We start from the raw sequence: 21121 nt of genomic DNA, 5'->3' as shown, positions 1-21121 counted from the left end.
GCTCAGTCTGCTCTATTTTTGTAATGATGCCCTTTCTTGTGGAAAGCCTTTTGGAGGTGGAAGATTGGCTCTATCCCTAATAATAGGGCCATATCCCTAAGGGATGGGTCCCTGAGCATCTCAGGCATTAAGCTGTGGTTGACGCTGTAATTGATGAACTCCTGACCTACAAAGCTGTGTTTACTCCCAGGCAGCCTGCAACATGCAGACACAGAGGCTGAACCTTCGCTTCACGCTCCAACCATGGTGTAACGCCGTCAGGGTTAAGTGGGGCAACTGCAGAGAGGAATTTGGCCAGCTGTTCCATAATTATCTGTAACTGATCGTTGTCATCATCTATAATTATCAAGGCTCCACCCAATCTGCAGCTCAGTGGCACAGCTGACATACCTGCATGAGCCAAGTATCAGGTAGACATGCTAATTGCTTGGCAGAAAATAATTTATTTACTATGCTAACAACACGGGCCTCTCCATAGTACTGGAAATGCTCCGAGGGTAGCTGGCTCCTTGTGAGGAGAGTGGGCTTTTAAGTCATGGGCTACAAAGATCAGATGTAGGAAATCTTGTCGTCCTTCTGTGATCGTACTCAACCAGACCCAGGGGTTCTTTCAAGGCAAATTGAACTTTCTGGTATATGCCATTGCTGACATTCAGCTCCGCAAACGTTCTCATCTGCAGAGGACGCGTCCTCCCGTACTGAAATGATGAAAGTAATTACTGGGAAAAAAAAAGTGATTACTGAAAGTAATGCATTGGTCTCAGAAACAAACTCCCTGTGCCGCCTTGGGAAAAAGCCACTGCAACAGTAACTGGCCCTTGTACCATCCCATCAAGAGACTACTAGAAACTTGGTAAACTCGAGTTTACATCAAACTTTGATTTCTGTATCCGTGTACTATTTCCCTTTGGTGGTGGTTCTGAGTACGGTAAGCTAAGTTACAGACACGCGTGATAAATTAGTTAATCAAGCACTTCTGGCAGCACCAGCTGAAACCTTTGCTGACGTCCCAAGCTGCAAACCCCTTCAAAGAGCCAACATGTAAAGAAATGACAATTACTAGAAGGCAACTCTTCCTTCTTCCCTGAGCAGGTAATGGTCAGGTCCTCAGGCTCCTCCTGTTCACCCTGCCAAGATTCATGGAGCGGCAAGTCCAGGCTGAGGGCTGGGAGGAGGAGACTGACAGAAAGTACAGGACATTTCCTGTTTCCAGCACCCATTTTTAGTCACGAGGAAGCACCGACATACCTGAATTTGCCATGTTAGATGGAGGAAAATGCTGTCTGTTATTTTTAGACATTTTTATAGCTCCTCAGCTGTATGAAAGCTGATACAAATGAATCATGGCTCTTTAAGTCCAGCAGATTTTGATTCTGTAAATGAATACAAGGATTTTTATTCAGTGTTTGATATTCAGAAGACCTGAGCATACAGCGAGTAACCCAGAAACACAGTCTTCTGCTAATACAAGTTTTACGTCATTCTGTCATACTTTAGCTGCTTGTCTAACCCTGACTTTCTGATCCATCTGTTACGAGTTAAAAGGTTTGGAACTGAGTTCAGTTGACCCTTGCTGGTAAAAGGTAATTCATATTGTTGACAGCAATCAGCTAGAACAAAAAGTACAGAAGCTTGGAACATTACATTAAGAATCCTAAAGTGATGTTGATTAATTCAATAAACAAAAGTAAAATCCAATAACCACAAAACTCATCGCGATACATTTTTATTACTTTCTTATCTCTTTTACAAGAAACTACTGAATCTCTAGATTAGCTTGTTTTCTTCTGGCAGAATCCATCTTGGAGAAAATGGCTGGTAAAATTTGTTAATGCTGACTTCAGGATATGGAGGATTTCACTGTGTGAGTCACCAACAGGAAAGTTTCCCTCCTGACTAATTTATTTTAGGTTTTTTTTTCCCCTCATTGATATGTTAATGCTTCTGCTTTTACTCCCCTGCATTCTTACCTTTTTTAAGGAAGCAAAAAGCCAATCCATGCTCTCAGCCCAGATATTTTCCACATCTTCTGCCCCAGTTCTATTGATTTTTCTAAATGTTGTTGATGGGATCTGGTGTTAGATACTGCTGTATCTATGTAAAGGCATCAGTACATCAGTTTCTTTGGGATGTTGTAAAACCTTGCTCTTTTTTTTTTTTTTATTTAAAATGATTGTTCAGTGTGGAAAATAACCAAGTCTGAGAAGCAAAGTCACACTTCCTCCTTTTTTTTTTTATCTTATCATGCAGAGTAGCAGACACACAGATAAAGTTATAGAAAAAAAACTATAGAAGTAGCTTGTTACCGCCCTCACAGTCAAGAGCCTTCCGTTTGGGATGGAAAAGCTCCATGTCCTGCACTGTGCCTTTTATTCCCTGGCAAAGAGACCACTGGACAGGAGACTTGCTTGATGTTCCTATTACTTTCACTAGCCTTTGTGGTGTTGGTCAAATCAGTTCGTCTCACTGTGCCTCAGTTTCCCCAACCCCAAACAGGACAATATTTTCACTGTGAAGTGATACGAACTCTGCCTGTGGAGGTTACGTACAATTACCAGCTCATGGTGTGTTCGTTTCCCCTCACACACACACAGAGCAAATGCTGAAGCAAGACAGCACCTCATCTTTCATAAGCACAGAATCACAGAATGGTGGGGGTTGGAAGGGACCTCTGGAGTTCATCTAGTCCAACCCCCTGCCAGAGCAGGGTCACCCAGAGCAGGTCACACAAGAACGCGTCCAGGCGGGTTTGGAATGTCTCCAGAGACGGAGACTCCACCGCCTCTCTGGGCAGCCTGTGCCAGGGCTCTGCCACCCTCAAAGGAAAGAAGTTCCTCCTCATGTTTAGGTGGAACTTCCTATGCTCAAGTCTGTGCCCGTTACCTCTTGTCCTGTCACTGGGCACCACTGAAAAGAGCCTGGCCCCATCCTCCTGACACCCATCCTTTAAGTATTTATAAGCGTTGATAAGAAGCAACCTGGCAGTAGTTCAGTGCACGCAGAGGAGAAGTCACGATTACAGCGTGAGTCTAAACCAACAGCTTTTAGCCAAGGTTAGACTGAAGAATGGCACAAAAGGGAGAGACTCTGTAATTACAAAATTCAGCATAAACAGCCTTAAGTGCTGTATTGTTTTGACATCTTGCTGGGGTTGAACTTAATTTTTTGAAGAAGCTGAAGGAGAACGCAACCTGGCCTGTCTTTTACGTGATCCTAGCTGTTTTGCTGTCACATGTGTTATTATATTATTTTCAAAAATGATTATTCATAACTAATAATTTGTGTTTGATAAATCATTGCCATGACAGAAGTTCAAATCTCCTGTCTAGACATGGATTTTGAAAGACCTAACTAGTTGGGCTAATGAGGAACACTGTGACATCTAAACTCCTTCCCTCCCTACCTGCTGAGAGGGAAGGAGTTAAGTGTCATGCTGGTAAAGGAATTTGAATGTTCTTTTGCAGCTGCTTCTCGCTTGCAGATGAGTTGAGGGCTTTCATGCTTTTACTGTTGTGGAAGTGGAGGATTTGCTCCCGCAATGTCAAGGTCTTTCTGCTATTTGTGAAGAAAAGTTTATCACCAGTACTCTCCGTCTCTCTGAGATTTTGCTCTTGGCTTGTCATGACTGTAAGCTGAGCCCTTCAGAATTTTTCATACATTTAGCCTCACAAATCCTCTCTGAACTAGCAAAAAAGGAGAGAATTAAGGCTCAGAGAGATGGAAGTGTCTTGCCTGAGGTCATCGGGGCTGCTTGTGGCATGGAAGAACCGGAATCATTCACAGAGGGTAGGGCTAAAATCATTAACCTATTCTCTCTTCCCCCAAGTACAGGAAACAATGCAATCATTCCCAAAATACTCTTTTTAATCTTTCCTCTTTTTTTTTGAAGGGAGGAGAAAGTGGAGAGGTTTTTTTATGCCCACTCGATAGTTCCACATCAGCCTATCCTGCTGTGGAAAGCTGCTTTGTGATGTTAAATGACATTCATATTATTCTTCCCAGTATCTTTGTTGTCTGCAGCGTCTAACAAGCAGTGAAGCTCAAGGGAACGGCATCAATTTTTATTCTGAGCCTGGCTGACAAAGATACGAGCACTCAATTAAGATTTCTTTCATCCCATGAAAATAGCCCTGAAGATCTGAGCCTGACATGAGAGCTGCCAGTGATACTAGTGAAGGCAGAGTGCCTGACTGCAAGATCTTAGTTGGAACACTAACCTCGCAAACCATTTGAATTGAGAATGGAATCTAGGTGTTTCCAAGTGGATGGCCTAACTCCAGCGAGAAGCTTCTGCTTTCCCTTCTGACTCACTCTGGTCCTGTGAATTCCTCTTTCACCCAGGGACTGACCAAAAGGAGGGAGAGCCGCTCTCAACTCGGCAGGAACAATGTAATCAATTCAGGCGTGCATGCTGCAGAAACAGTTGGCTCAAGCTTCCCAATGCGCCATCTGTGAGAAAACTGATTTTTTAAATGACTGATTACAACAAAATGCGCATTCCTTTTTTATGTATTTACATGCGTGCGTGTATATTGATTAAAATTAGTCCGGTTTTGCTACATTAAATCAGAGTGTTGATAATTAAGCATCTGTGCACAGGGCTCAGAACATTAGGAGCACTAAAGAAACAAACAATAGTTTATAATAGGATCGTTAGAGCAGTCTTAGCAGCACTTACAACATGTTTATTCAAAAATGAAATATGCCCTAAGGAAGAAAAACACCAATTATGGAACACAGGGGATTGGAAATAAAAAGGTCAGTTTTAAAGCCATTAAGTAAATAATTTCAAACATCTCAGCAACAGCTCATGTTTAAAAATAGACTAAGTAGCTAAAACAATAAAATGTGTTAATTGTAAGATCTGGAATATATCAAAAGGACAAGTACAGTTACCTTCATTACCTTCTCATTGCTCAGAGTAAAAAAACCTCAGTATTAATACTGACATCTTGGTGTATATATACACAGCAAATATTTACAGTTCTGTGAGCATCGCAGGTTGGCTGTACGGGGCCAAGAGGGAAATACTTGCAGCTGGGTTACAATAAACTGTGTGCCTGTCTACATCAACAGCTCAGGTCTGCAAAAACCCCTGGCTGCCCTTGCATCAGAGGAAGTTTATAGCTCCAGCTCCATACGGGAACAGGAGATCTGGTGTCCAAGTGGTGGGGCAACCTCCTACCACATACATGTATGAAGGCAGCACTTGGATTTATACACGTTCTTTCTAATTAACACATGTATCTCGCAGCACCTGCAATTTTCAGTGGGACTAATGAAGTATTATTATTATAATACTTGCAAACTTGGACTTTGAGTCACAAAAAAGTAAAGCAAAGCACCTCTTTGGACTCACCTCTTCTGTTTACCCTCTTATCACTTATCCTCTTATCACGTAACACACCATGCTAAAAATTTGACCCAAGGAATTAACGCAAAAGAATAGCAAAACTGTTTAGGCGATTAAGCCCTCTACGGCACCGTCTGAATTTCAGCAAAAGCCACGCGATGTTAATAGTATCTCAAAGCAGGCCAATTCGGGCTCTGATAAGGAGACACCTACTCCGGTTTTTCTTGGAATAACACCACAGTTTTCCCCGCTGGATTCTGGCTGCCTGCTCGGAGATCGAGCGCCGGCTCTTCGCCCCGGCCAACCTCCACCCACGCTGCGTGGGGAGATCTCGGCCAGGGGCCATGCAGAGCGGCACCGGCCCTGACGAGGGTGCAGCGGGAAGAAGTGGCTCGGCCCAACATGGCGGGCGCGGCGGGCCCCGGGCCTCGCCTCAGGTGAGCCCCGCCCCCGCCGCCGCAGGTGAACGACAGGGCTGCCGCGATTGGCCCGCGGCGCCGCCAATCGCCTGTTGCCGCGGCAACGCGTACGCCCTCCCGCGGGCACACACCCCCCCTCGCGCCCCCGCTGTCGGCGGCTGATTGGCCGGCGTGGCGGTGACGCGCGCGCGGGGGATTCACGGCCCTGAGGCGGAGGGGAAGTGACTGGTAGAGGGCGGGCGGCGGGCCTGCAGGCAGGAGGTCAGCGTCGCCGTTGCTGTTGCTGCCGCCGCCACCAGCATGACGTTCAAGCGGAGCCGGGACCGCTTCTACAGCACCCGCTGTTGCGGCTGCTGCCATGTGCGGACCGGCACCATTATCCTGGGCACCTGGTACATGGTGAGAGACCGGCGCGGGGGGCGGCCGGCGCCGCTGAGGGGGCGGTGATTGGGGGGTGGGGGGCGGAGGGGGTGCGCAGCGCGCATGCGCGGCAGGTTCGGCCGTTGCCCGGGCGGGGGGTTCGGAGTGAGCAGTGCGCATGCGCCGCCCCTGGGCCCGGGCCGGGGGGGTGTGTTCTGTGTCTATTCCCTTCCTTGAATTGGAGGGGTGGGCATTCTTAAACGTTTCAAACAGTACTGGACGTGTGTCTTTGGAGATGCTGTCTCTCGTGGGGGACTGGAATTTGGGGTGTGTTGAGAATAGAATGGCAAGACGCGGTTCCCCTGAGTACCTCTGAGAGGAAGGTGGAGGTCTTCAAAGCGAGCACGGCTTCTGCTTGTTGAAGAACTTGGTGGGAAGTGAAGTGCCTGGTCATTCGGTACTTCTCAACACCGTGGTTGGGGAGCAATAGAAACAGGTTTATTTTCCAAAATACTTCTTGTTTTCAAGACCGGTGGGTGCTTTTTCTCCGAAAAAGAGTTTAGTGGTGAAGCTGAAACATTAGAGATAGTTTTGAAATAAAGTAGAAATGTGAAAACAGCATCAGCAAGTTAAGGCCTGGATCCTTAACTTCCCTTAATTCCCTTAAAGGGGAACTGAGTTCTACTTTATTTAAGTCATTTCCTCATCTTTCCTTCCCCTTACCCTCATGGGCAGTAAAAATGTGAGGATAGTTTAAAAATGTTGCATCATAGCTTGTCTGTTCTCCTGAAGCTGTAACCAAAGCCTGTGTTCTTACCCTTCCCCAGATCGTAAAAATAGAGAATGCTAAATTTTTATGCCTTGATGTGAAGGAGCCATGGACAGAAACTGCTTTTACAGGCATGGGGATTAAGTTTGGAGAGTTTATGGTTTACCTTCAGCAAGTACAGGGAGATCTTGATCTTTTTTCATCTCAGTCCTTCCATGGACAAAAAAAAAAGTACAGAGAAAGAATAAAGTGTCAGGAGAGAGGAATGGAAGAGAAAGCAAGGTAGGGGAGTAGGAATTGTAAGAAAACTCTAGGAAAGGGATATTTCATTATTTTTCAAAAAGAAATTGAAAAAAATAATGTCTTGGTGTTGATGAAGTTCTGCTGTTAGTTCTACGTGTCAAATAGAAAAGTAAGGTCTGTTGCAGTAATGAACATCAGACTTGTTCTGGAAACCTGCAAAACTTCCAGAAGTTTTACCCCATACTAATAGAGGGAGATCAAGAACGTGCTTCTGGTACCCCAAGTGAAAGCATAAATTGTTAACAGTAAGGAAATGCTCATCCTTGTTATGGAACAAACACACCTTACTGCCTTCCCCACTTTCGTTTCCTGCTCACGGGAGTATCTAGAAACCCAGGAACTTGTCAGGGACGTGCTTTCCCCGGCCACAGACCCAGTAGTGCTTCCAGCGTCTACCTCTCTTGCTGTGCTTCCGTTTCATCTTGTTGCCTGGATGTATCACCTCCTCCTCCTGTCTGAATCTTTGCAAATAGTAGTGCTTGTGGCTGGTGAAGAGTATCCTGGTCATTGATGAGGCTGATGGCTTCAGAGGCGGAGTGGTGTCTAAGGCAAAGTGTTCCTTTGGTCTCATGTAACTGCTACAGATTCAGTGGCTGGAGGCGTCCAGAGGGAAAAATATAGATGAGCTCAGGGTAGTAGGGTGCATGCAAAGTACTTCATCGCTGTGGTTTTCTATAAACTGTATCAAACGCTTTGCTAAATTATGCATTGGGAGTTTTTACCCATTTCTTCCCAGCTGTCAGGTGGGAAAAGGTGATAACTCTTTTAAGTCTGACAACTGTTACCTGTTTGAGCTGAAATAAAGTCTTACCATGAAGTCTTAGGTGGTCTTGCCTAATGCTTTAAATCAGAATTCAACTATAATTCATACCTTTTGAAGGCAAAGTACAATTTGGACAGTGAAAATTGAACTTATCTTTCTGCTGACAAATTTTAAAAAAATAAAACAAATGGCCTAGGGTATGTCATGCTGTTTAGACATGTTAATTAATGCACCATTTAAGGATATCACTAACTTCAGTCTTTCAGACACTAGCTTGTGATAAGTATTTCAAAATCAATTTAATAATCTGTGCTTGTAAGTTACCGTGGGACAAACAGTAATAACTTTTTGCGTGGGTGAGTTTTCTTGTTTGGTTCATTTAGTTTCGCATGGCTTTTTTTGCGAGGGAGGTAGATTTTTGGTGGGGGGAGAAGGCTTAGTTCAACAATAACTTTGTGTTACTGAAAATCTTGGTCAGCCTGTATTTACTGGATGCACCGTGTTCTTGTGCTGTGCAGCCCTGAAGGAATTTGATACCAAACATAAAATGGAGTCTCGTAGCAATCTACTCCAGATGTTTTAGTAAGATAAGAGTTTTGGCTATTTAATACATGTGCGTTATTCTTATGTAACCATTTATTTAGGCATTTTCCTATTCCTTGCTTATTTGTACACTCTTAAAAGCTTGCATCTAATTAACTGATCTCACTAAAACAGTTATATCACTGTCCTTGTGTACTCGTGTGAGTCTAGAGAGAACAGGGACGTTATCTCCTAAAATGTCTGCTATGCTCAAACTGTATCTTTTAAGCATGCTTCGGTCCCTACGCTGATGCTTTTTCTGATAAGTAGATAAAACTGTATTTGCAAAAAGATGAGTTAAGAGCATTTCTAGCGGACTCGTTCTTGAGTTCCGGTACTAATATAGTTTGCTTTACTCTGCAACACACCCACTACTGTTCTGTGTAGGAAGGAAAAAAGAAACCTCCTATTCCCAGCTCCATAGCTGCAAACGTGTGGCTTTGAAGTTTGTTTCTTCCTGTAGACTTTCATATTAGGTACAGCGCTTTCCAGAAACCGGAAGCGGGAACACTGCCCTGGCAAAAATCAGATCAGAGTTCAATAAACAGGCTAAAAGTAATAGCATTGTTTTGGAGGGAGTGGTTGTTTCGTTCTGGCAGCAAACTTCAGCAACGGAGTCAAAATGATGCAATTGCTACTGGTTAGCAGGAGGGCCAGGGTGATCTCTGCAGGCGTTTGTTCACTGAACAAGGCTTCCTGAAACAAAGGAATGTAACTGGTCTCAATCTAATCTTGACAGTGCTAGAAGCTCTGAAATGCCCTGTTTAAAATTATTATTTTTCGGGGTTTATTATTTCAGTATAATAAAAAAACCAAAACAAACCCCCCATCTTGGTTTGTTTCTTCGGGACCATGTTTAAGGAAAAAATACTGGAAAAGTGAGAGGAAGATGAGAAAGTGCAGTAGTGCAAGGCAACTTCCCTCTTCTTTCCCACTCATAAGAGGAAATAAGCAACTGATAAGTAGGAATACTAATTTATGTCCAAGACTTTTAGTCACCCAGGGTGCTTGGGGAAACCTAGACTTCATGTTCAGGCCTCCAGAGAGATGAAGCAATTACATGATTAGGCATTAAATGTATACCATGGAGATAAAACTCACTAATGAAAAAGCTAATGCCTTTCATAGTCCCATGGTCTTTTGAGTTCTGATCATATGGGGAGCTAATATTTCTGTTACCGGTTTGTAATAAATGCAGACTTTCTACTTGAATACAAGCTATTGGATTTTTAAATTTTGATATAAGATATACTGAACTTCCACTAAGCTCAGTTTTCCCAATTTTAAAAGTAAAATACACTTCTTAAACTACTACAAAATTAAACTAAGTTTTTCATCTTAGTGGAACCATCTTTTGAGTAAGAATTTGAACAGGCATTTCGTACTTGTTTTATATTAATTTTTGACTTCCTAAGAGAAAGGACTAGGATGGGGACTGCTGGGATTTCTGAGGTGTTACCTCAGAACAGCGTACCATCCGTTGAGCGCTGGCTTGTCAGTGTTGGTGGGGGTATTTTTGGGGTTGGTGGTTTTAATCCTCAGATTACACTGAGACTTACTTGTGCTATATTTTTTCTGACTCCTTCTCCATGTAGGCCATTCGTGAACATATATTTTATTTGCAGTGAGTATATTCTGTTAAGCTCTGACAATGCCTTGCAATCCAGGCCATTGTCCTGCTGCCAGTCACATTGACTATCAAGTTGAAACAAGCCTTGTGGTCTTGCTGTTATTAAGCTTCTGTGAAAGACGAGTGGTAGTAGTTAGAGTACAAGCTCTGGCTTTGTGCTTGGAGGGACTCCTAATTTGGAGTTACTGGTAACTCGTAATTGAAATCCATACGTTGAATATGATGGATTGCTCAGTGCTGTGATACAAATAGCAGTAATGGAGTACTGGAAGCCCTGGGGTGTTAATTGACAGAGGTTTGGGTTTGTTCTTGGTTGTTTGTTTTGGTTTTTTTTTTTTAAAGTTAGTATTTTTATTGTCTAGCTGACCCTAATAGATTGGATTTTGAATGTCTTTTTAATTTCCTATTTTCCTTGTATGCCATTTCAGATTGAGAAAATAAAGCTTTAATACTTCAAACTGCATTCAGTAACTAGCGAAATTACTAAGGACTTTTGTATGCTAAATTAGGACCATGGATAGTATGAACATAAAGTGACAGATGTAGGATCACAGTCTTGCAATTCCAAGGCATTCAAATTCCTCAGTATTCTATATTAATTCAAGCGCTGCTTGCTCTTTATCTTGAAGCAGATAGCCTATCATGGTAGTTAAACTCAGTGTTGAAGTAATGTTGTCTTGAGTCCTGAACTTTATCATTATCTAAGTTAAAATGGTGACTGTGTATAAACAATAAATGATTCAGCTATAATTGAACATGTCTATCTGTCTTTTGTGAAGTAGAAATCAATGTTTCAACTGCCAGAGATCTGAACCTTGACATAGGCTTTTTAGAACAAGTACAGAGCAGGAAGTTATTTTCCAAAGTACACGCTGAAACGCCTGGTTCAGTCACACAGAGGAGGAAATAGGCTTGAAAATACATTGAAAGCAGAAAGCCAGAGTAGAGAAGGACTAAACAGGAGTGGTGAGAGAATACAGTATTCTATACGTTTGAACAATGGTGAAGCAAAATAAAAGACTTAAGACAAGTGGCAGATGAGCAACTTGACAGTTTGCCCTGTGGGAAGTCCTTGCAAGGAGGAAAATATGCTCATTTCAAGGCTGAAAATACTGGTGGCTAAACTTAGTTCTTTACTGCCAGCTGTACTAGTTATTATATTTTACATTCCAAGGCATGAAATGGGGGATGCAAGTGTCTGAAAGTAGGTGGAATTTCTAATAAGTTTGTATAATAGATGATCGCATGATAGCATTTCTACAAAACGATCAGCTTGGATTTCGCTAAAGGGTTCCATTTAGTAGAAAGTATAAGCAAGCTTATCACCATGATATCTCTAAACCCTAGGGAAAAAAAAAAAAAAAGAACCCAACAAAACCCTTTATAAAAAAGAAGGCTTGTAGGAACTGTGAGTCTTAAAACTCCTTTTAAATGTTCAAAAGCTTTTTTGCTTACTGAAAACATCAGTGATTGTGCGTAGACTTGCCACTATTCTATCATTGACCCCTGGAACCAGGCCAATAAAAGAAGAAATATCTGGTGGATATTCTTAAGTTGTGAGAAACTGCAAACCAGTCTGTTTTTTTTCTTTTGAGGCTAATTGTAAAAGATCCTGCTGGTGCTGGTGACCGTACTGAATACTGATTGGAAAAGGACTGCAGCTTGAAAATACCATCATGGCTCTTTTTTTTTTTATGCAGCCTTTTTCTTTGGCCCGTCTCTCCAGATATTAGTAATAGGAACTATGCCCTTGTAAATCTTGAGTAGGTTATAAATGCTGTGAAGGCAATTTTGCAGAGGCTTAAACTACTTTTGACTCTTTGAGCTCTTACTGAAAGCATTTCTGGTATGTACCAAAATGGGGAAACAGAAGTAGTCTTCAGTGGCAGGGTAAGTGAGGAGGAGGACCGGTAAGCACATAGCCAATGCTGAATGCTTACAAATTTTGGGGCTCAATCTTTGTGTGAGATTTCTTTACACCTGTGTCTGTGTAACCTTTCTGATAAGGACTGATGAGGTTTTAATAAATGCTCTAGGAAGGGGAGGGAGCCAGTTTCTCCCCTGCTTGTATTAAAACTGTAACATGGGAGAAACCAAGCAGCAAGCTACATTTGAGGATTAGAGCTGTAATGGAAGTTTCCCTCATACTCAGTATTTACTGTGTGATGCTTATGCATCCCCTTCTATTGCTTCCCTCCCAGCACTATTTGAAAGAGTAGGGTGCAGTACCTTATTTGTGCATTAAATTAATTCTGTCTTTAAACTTGTTGTAGAAAGCAGAAACTCTTTCCAAATGTTCCTTATTGTCTCTGTTGTCGTACCTTTTCCTTCCTGGCCTCTCTTAACTGTTTCCAGTTTTCCAGCTCACGAATCTGTGCATTCATCATGCAGCATTGGTTTCATTACGTCATTTGAATCCTTACAAACCCTATTCATCCTCTTGATTTGCAAAGTTATTTAGTGGTTATTCGTTAAAACTAGCAAGTGCCCAGTGCTCTCCTGGTTTGGTGGGGTTTTTTTTGTAGTGGTTTAACTAAATCAACTTGAAATTTAATCATAACTTGGGTTCTTTTTTCCTTTACTTCCACATACAGTCAAAGCAAAGTTTATATCTAACTGAAATAAAAGATTTATTAGTGTGTCCTTAAAAAGATCATAGCTGTTGCAGTATAAATAATCTTTAGGTAACTGTGATCTTTCTCAGGTGGTGAACTTGCTGATGGGCATCTTGCTGACAGTAGAAGTGACTCATCCAAATATAGTGCCAACTGTTGATATCCAGTATGAAGTCATCGGAAATTACTATGCTTCTGAGAGAATGGCTGGTAGGTGCTTAACTCTGCTGTTTGATTAGAAAATAAAACATGTAGTGTCATGGTGCATTTGCCTTACACTAGTGTGCAATATATGCACACAGCTTTTAAATAGGGTTATCTTGTTTTCTGAATTTCCCTTTATTTATTCTGGGATTGAGGTCTTCTACAAGACCTTTATTTAGAAGAATAAAAAAACCTTATGAAATAAAAATAATATTCCATATATTATTCCTAAGCATCTTAAATGATAAGATTTCTAAAGATTTCTTGGCCTTCTAGTGCTTTGAGTGTTTAAGCATTCATGGAACATCTCTAATTCACTTTCTCCATAAACATTTACTCTCTTTGCTGTGTCAGTAAAACAAAAAGCTGAAAACTATTTTTAAAGGTGGTTTTTTTTTTTTGAGTTTTTGGTGATCCTCGTAGATTTAAGGAAAGAGCTTACGGCTGTTGTAGGAGTTTACTAAGAGGAAAACCATGCCATTTTTCTAAGAACAGTGGAAGAACTGGGATGCCAAGTACTTGAGTGAAACCAAAGTATTTATTTGAAATCTGACGTGCAGAAGAAACAGAAGAAAGCAGCATAAGCAGAATGAAACCTACTTGCACTCTTATTATATATGAAGTGTATGATGTGTAGAAGTGTAATCAGTGTCAAACTTTTGTCTGTAATGATGAAGTTTCTTAACTGTAGTATGACATGTAAACTTGTGTGCATTATTTGTTTTTTTTTTGTTTTTAAACGTGCAGAAATATGTTGAGTGTGGCACTTATAATGTGTCTCGTCTAAGTCTGTTGTATTACACTAAAATTTAGGGAGGATCACATCCAGTCTGGAGGGAAGATAAATAGTACAGCACAAATCTGGATTTTGAGAGTTCTGGTTTACCCTCTTTGTATTAGTTATTCATGACTTGAGTTGAGGATCTGTCAGTTCTGACCTATGACTGTAACTCGTGCTTGTTAGGAATGAAATGAGAGAGGGAACAAGGACCAAATACTTCATAAAGCTAAGATATTAAGTAAAATTACAGCAGATAACCTGTAAAATGTCATATGTTTTGTAGCAAATGTTGGTGTACTTAGTAGCCTTAAGCTTATGACTGAGATGCATCTTTCTCCACTCTTTAGTGGCTTAGATGGCTATCTCATGCTTTTGACTTAGAGATTCTTGTTGGAATACAGGCTAGAGAGTTTTGTGTGCATGAACAGATAACTACGATTTTGATTGTGCATGTGGATATTGTGAGTAACAAGTCCTCAGAAGGAAACCAGGTGTGTTAGTTATTGCCAAGTACTTAGGACTCTCTGATCAACACAATGCATTTCAGACATGGGAGGGCCTCCTTCTTGATGCCATCTGTGTACCTAGATATTATTATCGTGTTTTGAATTGGGTAAATGCTTCTACAGTGTATCTTTTCAAATCAGTTGCAGACTAGGAAGTTAAGATTCTCGGATCATCCGTTTCAAGCACAGGAACCACAATAGTTTGGCTTCAGTTTTGCTAGAAACATTAGCTTACCACTTCTATAGACTCTCAAGCTCATTTCTCTCTCTGTGTTTAAAAATGTAAACTGCTTGCTGCAGGAGAAGGAGTATAATCTAACTCCTGGAAAGCAGCTGTGCTTCTGTCATCAGTAACTGTGATGCACAAGGAGAATCTTTTATCTTTCAGTTTCCATGAGTGTCTTGGATTCTGCTACCATTTGGCTTCTGTTCAACTGCCTTTTCTTGTAAATAAGGGGACACCTTCCACCCAGTGATTTCCTGTTTTCCGTAGTGTTACCGAAGGAGCAGTGCTGCTCTCACTGCCAGTGACTGAATTGCATCATCAAACCATTTTAAAGTGTAAAGGCTGATACTGTGCGGGCTTCACTTAAAATTCTTTCCACTTGTAAAGTTAATCACCCACATACTCTTAGCACTGACATGTATTGCAAATCAGCATCATTATGTTGCATTACTATCAAACTATGTCAGGCTTCTAATTGGTATGTCTGAGCTTTATTCAGGCCTTTTGATTAAGGCAGAGGGATTTTTCCAAATGCCTGCTGATTTTTTTTGAACCAAATCTTTTCCTATTAGGAGAGGTCTGAGTTACTCAATTCTGCTGCTGCAGGGAAGAAACAGTTGCGTGAGGACAGATCACAGTAATGGATAGAGCTTGTGTACCTGTCAGCTGCAGTGTGACAACTTCAGGAAATGACTGATGCTTATTGTTTTTCTTTTGATGCAGAAAATGCCTGCGTTCTATTTGCTATCTCCCTCCTCATGTTCACAATCAGTGCAATGATGGTGTACGGTGCAATTGCTGTAAGTATATTTATAGTACCTGATTTTAAACTTGCTACTTGAATTTTTAACAAAATACCTTACAGGCTGCTGCCTTTTTTTTTTTTTTTCCTTCTCCTTTTTAGCATCGTGTAGGCTGGCTGATCCCATTTTTCTGTTACCAGCTCTTTGACTTTGTGCTCAGTTGTCTGGTTGCCATCAGTTCTCTAACCTACTTGCCCAGAATCAAGGATTACCTGGATCAGTTGGTAAGTGTTCAGCTCAAGTTGGTATTTTACATTTGAAATTAAACTTTGGCTTAATTGTGTAAGTGACTGAGCTATAGTTCCCTTCCTGTGCATAGGAAAGAGGAATTCAGGCTGCAGCAGCCGTAGGGAGTGACTGCTGGGGTGGTTATGAGAATAAGAGCTCATCAGAGGTGGAAGGGCCAAAAGTGTCATTGCTCCCAAAAAGGAAAGCCAGGGAGAGTGAAGAAAGAATTGTGATGGGAGTTGTTGATCCAAACTGTCTCTGCTACGTTTGCACTTGAAACAAAGACGTTCCTAACCTTTAAGTGATGTAGTTCTGTGGCAGGTTTGCTACTGCAAGTGAAAAATGTGTTGACCCTTATTTGGTGGTGGAGGGGAAAACGCATGTAGGAAAGGATTGATACGATGTGGGGCCCTACAGCATTATGGGATGAAATCTGAGATTCGGAGTCTTCCTTTTTATGTTCTGTATGGGTTTTCTCATTTTGCAACAATACCTTCTAAGGAAACTGTAAATGGAGTTGTCATTAACACTGCTTGTGTTTTAACTGTGAAAAGACTCAATGGACAAAATGCACTGTCGGTTAACGACACAGGCTCTCTCTGGCTGGTGTTTAGATCTGTTCAAGTAGATGTTAAAAAAAATCCTTTTAAAACACAAACAAAACCAAATTGGATCGGTGTTGGAGAGAGGCTTTGTTACTGTGGGAAGGGGAAGAGGAGTCAGAAGTTTGCAGAAGCTCTTTGTTTTGACTCTTCTAATTTGGGGGACAACTTTTTTCCTTTTTACTCTGCACATGTATGTTACTGGTTGGACAGACAGGAGGTAATTCATACGAAGTCATGAAAGAGCCATCAAGTAGAGGATCACGAGTACAAATGCTGTGCTGCAGCTGTTAAAAAGGAAATTTAATGGATAACTGTATTAGCGTGTGATTGAGGAAGTGACTAGGGACATAGGGAGTACAAGGCTTCTGTATCTGTATCCCTCTTCTGTAGTGACCTGTTCTTGCAGGAGAGAGGCAGGATAAATACTGTGCTTTGTGGGAGGACAAAGAAGAAACTAGAGAGAAACGGAACTTCTTGTTGTTTCCGGGGGAGTAGTTTAAGCGAGAGTTTTTCATTTGGTGTGAAGTTTGGATGTCCTTCTGTCATATTTGTGACTGTGCAGAGTTCATGCTTATCTCCTCCCTTTCTCTCCCTTCCCTATTTTTATTAACCAGCCGGATTTCCCTTACAAAGATGATCTCCTTGCCTTGGACTCCAGCTGTCTCTTGTTTATTGTTCTGGTGTTCTTTGCTTTATTTATCATTTTAAAGGTAAGTTAAAGCTTAAGCATATGTCTGTTTCATGAGTTACTATATTAAGGTGCTATCAATCTGAGTTAAATCTCAATGCTGAATTAAGAACTCGGCTGACTTTTTAATGCTGAGTTAAAAACTTCTTTGAGTAGAATTGTTAGGATGTTCAATTACAGTATGATTTAAGTCTTACATTTTGTGTACTGGTGTCTTCAACTAATTTGTTTGTATGCAGTGGGGCATGTTTATGCAGCTCTGCCCTTCCCGAGTAGGAAGTAGGAATGCACAAAGCTTTCAAATAACCATCTTTTTGCATATTTGGAGATCAACTCAATATTTGTAATTAAGCTTGTAGTGAAACAATATTGAGTTGCTGCATACAAATTTTCCAAACAGAACTTTTAAAAATCTCTCGCTGTGCCTAACAAACCAGGGTGCATGTTTTGGAAGGAAGATGATGGAAGGAGGAAATGCATAGGTTAATTCAGAGCTGCATCCTTCTTCCTACTGAAGGGTGGTATTACCAGTTATTTTCTTTTTGAAGATCTAAACAGAGGGGCATTCATTTGAATTACAAAAACTTGTGCAGACGAACCATATTAGAGAAATGAGTTGATAACATACATTGGCCACGACAGTATTACTTTATTGCATTCAGGTTGAATTTAAGAAAAAAACTGAAGTAATGAAAAAGTATTTTACTCATTTTCTATGCTTTCCCCAGGAGGAATGTCTGACTGTGGGGAGTGGAAGTCTGATACAGTAGATGATATTTTTGTATTGATTGGGAAATTTGGTATCTTGTGTATACCACGTGCTAACTTGCCCATGAGAAATTCAGAGGGAAGAATGTTATACAGATTGATAATAAAAAAATCTAATCCTCATCAGAGCATGACAATATGACTTTCTACAGCAGTTAACGTTGACTTGAAGTCCAGGCTATTTTGTTTACCATTCTCTTCTTGCCGTCCCGGTTCCGTGTTTGTGCCCTCTCCTTAGCACTGGGAGTTGCACAAATAGTAACGCTAACTCAGGGATGAGTGGGATTGTGCCGTTGGCCTCTCCTTCTCCTCTTCTTCCTGGCAAGTCTGGACTGAGATGCATAGAAGCATAAGCCAGTCGGGGATTAATGGGATTAGAACTGCTGAGGCAGAGATAAGAGAGAGAAGTTGAATGGATCTGTGAATTCTTTCGCTAAAACCTGTGTGGTTCATCCTCTCTGAGTCACTATGGTAGCAAAGCTACATGGGGAACAACATAGGTGTGTGGCTGAATCTGGGAGATAGCAACCATTCCTCAGATATGTATCGACTAAGTTGGTTTATGCTCCGTCTTGTCATATGAATGTAATCCAGTGTCTCATTTCTGAATCAGCTAACGCATATGAGATCTTTAAAATGAGAAATCTCTCTTCTTTCAGGCATATCTAATTAACTGTGTATGGAACTGCTATAAATATATCACCAACAGAAATTTGCCAGAGATAGCTGTGTACCCTGCTTTTGAAGCTCCTCCACAGGTAAAACCTCTTTTTGAGATGAAAGGAACCAGTATCGTTTGATTTTCAAGCAGAAAACCACCATACCCGTATGTGTTCACAAGCCTTGTCCAGCTTTCTAAACACTGGGCAGATTAAAAAAGTTAAAGCAGCTAATGTTACAGTGGATTATCTCTTAGTTATGTTCTTATAAGTGCATAAAATGGGAGGTTTTGTAGAGAAAAGTCTTTGAGTGTTTTTCTTGTAGTAGAGTGAAGCTTTCTGGTTGCGCCAGTCAAAACCTTCCTTGCTGCTTTGCAAAACCAAGAGACGGTGGGGTGGAGTGAATGACCTGGGGTTAGGTTCAGCAGCCCAGCAAACTACTGTCGCACCTTCTTTCACTTCCTCACTAGCTGTCTAGAAACAGCAGTAAGTTCTTCTTAGAAACATTTGCCTGCAACAGAGGATTAAGTTGCGTGTATGGCTTTATTCTGTTTCGTTTTGCGTTGTTTTTTTTTTTCTAAACCTTCTGCATTAATCTCTTCAAAATGTCTTCTTTTTAGTATGTTCTGCCCACCTATGAAATGGCAGTGAAGATGCCTGAGAAGGAACCTCCACCTCCTTACATACCTGCCTGAAGCAATTTTTATGTTAATTAACATCTGTACCAGCTTCCTGGGGGTTTTGTCTTTTAATCTTGCAAAACTGCTTAAGTAATAGAAATATTCAGGGCTTTAGGAGTAAACTGTTCTGTTTAAAATACGTTTGATATAAACTTACTAAGCAAAACACATCTGGGAGTGATTTTGTTTGCTTTAATTTTTGTTCTCCTTAATGCTCTTAAACATTTTATCGCCTTGGGGCCTTATACTGCAAGAACTTATGCATGTGACTAACTTGTGGCTTTTAATAATTCCAACTGAGCCAACCTATGATTGAAGTTAGCTACAATTATAAGCATCTGCAGGATCGTGCCCTTAATTTATATTAATTTTTTTGTAAAGTAGTTCATAAAGACAATCTGATCGTGCAGCAAAATGACAGTTTGCCTTTATCCATTTTTTGGAGAGGGAGGGGGTTTGAATGTGGTATATACGTGACTTTTTTACTTTGCACTTTTCTCATATGTTATCTTACCTTTATTGTGGTTTTTTTTTTTTTTGGTTATCCTATGTCTTGAAACATAGTATTTTTCCGGAAGAAGCGAGGGTGGCACAGGATCTGTATTACAATGTGCTGTGAATGCAAGAAAAATAAATAGAAATGTGGAAGATGGTTGCATGCTTCTAATCTTATACGTATTTTCCTCTTTGTGATAAATGATACTTAAATAAATCTTTTACGAAATGTTTACCTGTAGCCTTGGTTCATCTGTTTGTTGGGGTTTTTTCAGCGTACTGCATCTAGTTTCGCATACATGCAGCGTAGCGAACTCTGGTTTCTTACAAGTTGTTTAGTGGTTCATCAGTGTTCTTCAGCGAAAGGCCTCCCGTGGGCGGAGACCATGGATTCCCTTTAATGTATAAGCTTGTATTGCAGCCTTCGCAGTTCTGCTTGTCTGGTTGCTACTTACGCATAAACTGGGAAAAGGGAATTGTACTGGAAGCTTCTAGTCCTGGGGGCAAATTTGCCGTCTGATGAGCTCAGGCGTTAAGGGCAGGACAGACACCCAGTAGACTGCAACATTATTGACACTGGAAAACGTCCAAAGTTGTTGGACGCATGCCATAACTTCAGAAATGTTCTTCTTGGAAAAAAAAATAATAAAAACCAACCAAACAACAAAAGAAACTACTACAGACAACAACTTCCTCCTGTTCCTCCTCTGTAGTAAGAGGTACAAGATAATTTAATGATCTGCTAATATATCTAAAGAAAAAATGGCTTTCTACTTTGGAAGATAAAAGGGGTCTGGCATTAAACTCTGGGGGAAAAGGATTCAAGTTGCTACAGCGTACGGGTTGTTGGTTAGAATCATAAAATTGCCTGGGTTGGAAGGGACCTTTCAGATCATCAAGTCCAACCATCAACCTAACTCTGACAAAAACCATCACTAAAGCACTGTGTCTACCTGTCTGTTCAAGTACGTACCTTCTTCCTGACCCCTGACGTGTTTAAAAATGCCTGCTGTCATTACCACGCTATCAGTAATAGTTCCTTAGTTTTCTCTGTACCAAAGATCGCATCTGCGAGGGCACCATAAACTGCAGTGGTGCAAGAACACCTTGTGCCACTGTTCTGGCAGCGCCCTGCCCTTCCAAGTCACCCTGTGCACCCAGGTGTCTCAGCAGCTCCCAGGTTTTGAGGAACTGCATTGGACCTGGGCTCCCAAAGAGACAATCCAGATTCAGTGTTACAGAATGAAGCCAAAACCCACGAGCGGGCCCCAAAGGAACTTGGGAGTGTTGGGTATGGGCAGGGCACTCCAGCCACGGGGTGGGTGTTGAGACTTTCCAAAAGACGGTGGGTGAGCAGCATTTGGCCGCAGCAGGCACTGCTTGAAATTCGCGTGGTGTATGTGTGTGCTGGTGCTTGGAGCTGCAGCCCCCTCCAGGAGACGAGAGCTGGACCCCTGTCCTGTGGGCTTCCTCTGCACGAAGGGTGGTGCGTCCTCTAACCCGATCTCACCTCCAGGCTTTGTGAGCGTGGTGGTGGCCTCTTCTGCTGCACAGTCAAGATCATGCTTGCCAAAACAGACTGTGCTGCTGGTGGGTTGTGACGGTGTGGTGGTTTGTTTCTCTTCTACGTCGGGGCTTCCTCTTCCCCTTAGAGAAGTGAAGAGGCAAAAGATGGTCTTGCAAT

The 21121-nt window shown here is 41.6% G+C and overlaps 1 protein-coding gene and 1 long non-coding RNA gene across 6 annotated transcripts; one reads left to right on the top strand and one right to left on the bottom strand.

The window, feature by feature from the left end:
* Positions 1 to 423: 423 nt before the first annotated feature.
* On the bottom strand, positions 424 to 5841 carry LOC128906615 (uncharacterized). Of its 5 annotated transcripts, none has more exons than XR_008465239.1 (5): positions 5360 to 5841; positions 4218 to 4460; positions 1971 to 3683; positions 1249 to 1373; positions 424 to 719 (listed from the first exon to the last, which is right to left on the bottom strand). It is a non-coding gene; the product is annotated as an uncharacterized LOC128906615 (long non-coding RNA). The 5 variants fall into 5 exon arrangements; XR_008465241.1 differs by having other exon boundaries at positions 1971 to 2094; XR_008465237.1 differs by lacking the exon at positions 1971 to 3683 and having other exon boundaries at positions 5360 to 5840.
* Positions 5842 to 5970: 129 nt separating this feature from the next.
* LAPTM4A (lysosomal protein transmembrane 4 alpha) lies at positions 5971 to 19670 on the top strand. Its single transcript, XM_054194097.1, has 7 exons — positions 5971 to 6171; positions 12884 to 13004; positions 15235 to 15311; positions 15416 to 15538; positions 16762 to 16857; positions 18263 to 18361; positions 18883 to 19670. The coding sequence occupies exons 1-7, from the start codon at positions 6073 to 6075 to the stop codon at positions 18955 to 18957; spliced, it is 690 nt and encodes a 229-aa protein (XP_054050072.1). The 5' UTR covers positions 5971 to 6072; the 3' UTR covers positions 18958 to 19670.
* Positions 19671 to 21121: the final 1451 nt, after the last annotated feature.

The sequence above is a fragment of the Rissa tridactyla genome, chromosome 3 (genome assembly GCF_028500815.1).
Source record: "Rissa tridactyla isolate bRisTri1 chromosome 3, bRisTri1.patW.cur.20221130, whole genome shotgun sequence".
Classification (NCBI taxonomy): Eukaryota; Metazoa; Chordata; class Aves; order Charadriiformes; family Laridae; genus Rissa; species Rissa tridactyla.
Note: the sequence above shows the minus strand (reverse complement) of the source record. Positions and strands in the feature narration are given on the sequence as shown.